Source organism: Erinaceus europaeus, chromosome 1, assembly GCF_950295315.1.
Source record: "Erinaceus europaeus chromosome 1, mEriEur2.1, whole genome shotgun sequence".
Lineage (NCBI taxonomy): Eukaryota > Metazoa > Chordata > Mammalia > Eulipotyphla > Erinaceidae > Erinaceus > Erinaceus europaeus.
The window spans coordinates 94,574,570-94,578,274 of record NC_080162.1 but is presented as its reverse complement, the minus strand read 5'-3'; the positions used below and the strand labels follow the sequence as shown (position 1 = coordinate 94,578,274).

At 45.0% G+C, this 3,705-nt stretch overlaps 1 protein-coding gene across 1 annotated transcript; it reads right to left on the bottom strand.

Moving 5' to 3' along the window:
- Positions 1 to 538: 538 nt before the first annotated feature.
- Positions 539 to 3,233, bottom strand: FAM25A (family with sequence similarity 25 member A). Its single transcript, XM_007530213.3, has 3 exons — positions 3,073 to 3,233; positions 1,665 to 1,727; positions 539 to 716 (listed from the first exon to the last, which is right to left on the bottom strand). The coding sequence occupies exons 1-3, from the start codon at positions 3,143 to 3,145 to the stop codon at positions 562 to 564; spliced, it is 291 nt and encodes a 96-aa protein (XP_007530275.1). The 5' UTR covers positions 3,146 to 3,233; the 3' UTR covers positions 539 to 561.
- Between the last annotated feature and the right edge of the window lie 472 nt (positions 3,234 to 3,705).

The window sequence follows — 3,705 nt, the reverse complement described above, 5'->3', positions numbered from 1 at the left end:
GTTGTCCTTGCTTTTTATTGTTGTAGTTATTATTGTTGTCGTCATTGTTGGATAAGACAGAGAGAAATGGAGAGAGGAGGGGAAGACAGAGAGGGGGAGACTTGAAAGAAAAATACCTGCAGACCTGCTTCACCTCCGTATGCTGGTCCTTGCACTTTGCTCCACCTACGCTTAACTCCCTGCTCTACAGCCCAACTTCCATGACTTTTTTTTTGGGGGGTGGGCAGTCCCACCATCTGTGGAGCTTCCCCAGGAATCCAGAGTACTCCTATTAGTGCTAAGTCTCAAACCCAAGACCTTGAGCATAGTGAGGCAAGCACTCTACCGGATGAACTGTCTCCTGGCTTCAATATGAGAAATCTTGAAGTAAAAGCAAGACACCCACCTAATCAGACCCCCAGTGATATCTCCCACCCCACCCCAAGCCTTCCAGGGAACATTTAGGACACAAGCAGTGTTTCCATTTAATAGGAATTAACCCAGCACAAGAAGTGTACATGTCACAGTTTGTTTATTTTATCTATTTATTTAATTTAATTTAATTTATTTATTCATTGAAATTTAGGATGAGTCTGCAGGTGTGTTGCGTCCCAGGTTGCCCAGGCCTTCTGCTGCGTGGGAGACAGCATTTGTGACAGAGTTGGTTACTTTCTCAGTGATTTCTTTCACCACTTTGTCTCCACTCTCCTGGGCCTTGTTTAAAGCTTCGGAAAGGGCTGTTAGGAGGAAAGAGAAAGAATGTCTGAGTGAGCAAAGGAAATAATTCCAGTTACTTGCTGTGCTCAGAGCACTTTGTGTGGCTTGTGGGATGTCATCATCTGAATCGACTGTGCCTTGGGGAAGTCCTGGTGGGGACCAAAGGCAGGAACACATTCAAACGAGGTTTTATTTCCCCCCAACACTTGCACTTCTTTGATTTTGAGGGAAGTCAATGCTCTATATCGGTTCCGTATACTTGTTTTTCTGTGAACTGCCTGTTTATAGCTCTTGGACATTTGTATAATGGATTATCATGTCTTTTTTTTATTTCTTTATTGGGGAATTAATGTTTTACATTCAACAGTATTATCACTTCTATCACAAATAAATCTTCTCCAGTTGTGATGTTTTGTTTTGTTTTGTTTTTCTTAACTTAATTTTTCTTTTTCCATTGGAAATGTTTGAAGTTGCTTATTAAGTAATATTTTCTTTGTTGTTATTGGGTTCTCTGACTTACTTTAAAGCTCCTGCCCTTCTTCAATATTATAGCAAAACGTCTTATGTTCTCTTCTAATAATTGAGTAATTTCACATATTTATATCTAAGTCCTTGATCCATTTGGAATCAATTTTATTATAAACAATGAGTCACATATATGCTTTCTACATAGATACACTCACAAGGCATAAGATGTCTTAACATCTATGTAAATATGTATGTAAAGATATTTATGTAAAAAACATTTTTTTGTATTAAATGTCCTTATGATACCCTCCTCTTGACATTGCAAAGAGGACCCTGTTTTGGCAAAGTGTTGTCTGTGACTTCAGAAGGTCTCAGATAGTCACACCCAGCTGAGAAAGTGCACCATCAGGGCCCAGGATTGACCTGGTTAGGCAAGGAACAGGTTATACCCAGCACCTGGCTTCTCTCCCTCTCTTCTCCATCCTCAACCTTGGCCATACCTTTCTCTCCAGCCTCCTTGGCATGATGAACCACTTCCTTCACCACTTCCTCCACTGCATGAGCTGTGAAAATGAGACAAGGCCAGTGTGAGAGTATAGTGTAAGCCTGCTTCTCTTCACACAGAAGGGCCCAGATAGTTCAGGATATTCTGGGTGGAGCTCGGGAAACACACACACACACACACACACACACACACACACACGCACACACACACCCAGAACCGCCTGACTCATGAAAATAACTACCATCTGGAGTCTGGCTCTCAAGAGACAAGCTGAGTGAGCTAGATAAGGGAACAGGGCCCTGTATGCCCCTCGACCCAGTATGCACTGGAATGCCAAGGAGCAGGCCCTCCCGCCAGCTGGAGATCTGGAGCAAAGGCAGAGCCTGTTTCCCAGGTCGCCACACCTGTTCTGCTTTGGGCCAGATGGAGGCTACAGTCTGAAGATAATTCTGAAGCCTCTCTCCAATAATTCCTCCACTAAAAGGGAACTTTTTGTCCACCAAGGAGTTGTTTAAAGTTTGGATGTGCGAAAACTGGAAGCTTTTGGTGTCAGGACAAGTTTTAACTTCACTCTTGACAGTTTAGTCCTCTCACCTATAGAATGGGGGTGACACAGACCTTGGGGGGCTAGTGAAAAATGAAGGGGGTGGGACATGGATAGTGCTATCTGCAGAGTAAATAAATGAAATGGGCATAATTGCAGCAATTCAGAAAGAGTTGAAAAGGCATTAACACGCCATTTTTCACAAAATGCACAGAATGCCTGGAACATAGATTGACTCAGTCTACAGAAGCTGACTTTAGATACCAAATAACAATAATAATGAAAATTTTTAAAAAAAGAAAGACATCTAGGAATTCTGAAGACATGACAAATGTCCTCTGTATCTATCTTGTTTACCCTAGGGACTGACTTTGAAGAGAAGCAGACCTGATAATTTCTCAATGAAGAAGCCTTTGAAACTCTAAAGTGGTGAAAATAAATTATATAAAAAAATCCATCTTCCTTTTCCTGTCTCAGATCCCATGAATAGTCTCATAGGACTTCTGGAGGGGAGGGTTCAAGCTACCAATGACTTGCCCAACACCTGAGCTCCTCCTGACCCCTGTACCTCCCTCCTGGCTCTAAGTCATAGCCTGGGCAGTGATGGTGGCATGGGTTCCACAGAAGGAGGGTTGCCTGAGGGTAGATGGGCTTCAATGACACCTCCTTGAGCCACCTACCATGACAGCACTCATCCCCATTCTGTCCTAATTAATGAAAGCTGCTCAGCCAGGGCTCCTCCATAGGGCCACGACCTGCCCCGCACCTGCGGGGAACAGCTTAAGATGGGTCCCTTGAGCTCAGTCCCCACCCTCCAAGATGGACCGTCCCAGATGGAAAGGAGCCTCCAGGTCCTTACCAGCATTTTCAGTTGCCTTCTCAGTGCGGTGGGCCAGGCCCTCAGCAGCTAGCTTCCCCAGACCTCCCAGCATTGTGCAGCAATAGGTAGCAGTCAGGCAGGATGCTGGGGCCTGGGTCAATGTGCTTTTATAGATGCCTCTGAGGGCTTCTGGGATGAGCCTGGCCAGTAGGAAGCCAGTCTCTGAGTCAGTTCAAGCTGCAACAGGAGGAAGAGAGCCTGGGTGGGGCCACCCCAGCCTGCTGGTGGAGGCACTGCTCCCCTGGCAGCATAAGATTCTCCATACCACCACCACCCCTTATCCTGGGGCCCTGTGAGGTGCAAAGGCAGAGAGTAAAACTGATTCTGTTTTGTTTGTTTGTAGTTATTGTTGTTATTGATGTTGTCGTTGTTAGATAGGACAGAGAGAAATGGAGAGAGGAGGGGAAGACAGAGGAGGAGAGAAAGATAGACACCTGCAGACCTGCTTCACTATCTGTTAAACGACTCCCCTGCAGGTGGGGAGCTGGAGGCTCAAACCAAGATCCTTACGCTGGTCCTGCGCTTGGTGCCACCTGAGCTTAACCCACTGCACTACTGCCTGACTCCCTTTTTTTTTTTTTTCAATTTTTTATTTACTTTCCTATTCGTTGC

What these genes read in the sequence shown, in the direction of transcription:
- FAM25A (XM_007530213.3), bottom strand. Translation starts at nt 3,145, where the DNA reads ATGCTGGGAGGTCTGGGGAAGCTAGCTGCTGAGGGCCTGGCCCACCGC. An exon ending in GAAGGCAACTGAAAATGCTG is followed by an intron (nt 1,728 to 3,072) that starts GTAAGGACCTGG and finishes TCATTTTCACAG; the next exon opens with CTCATGCAGTGGAGGAAGTG. An exon ending in CAAGGAGGCTGGAGAGAAAG is followed by an intron (nt 717 to 1,664) that starts GTATGGCCAAGG and finishes TCCTCCTAACAG; the next exon opens with CCCTTTCCGAAGCTTTAAAC.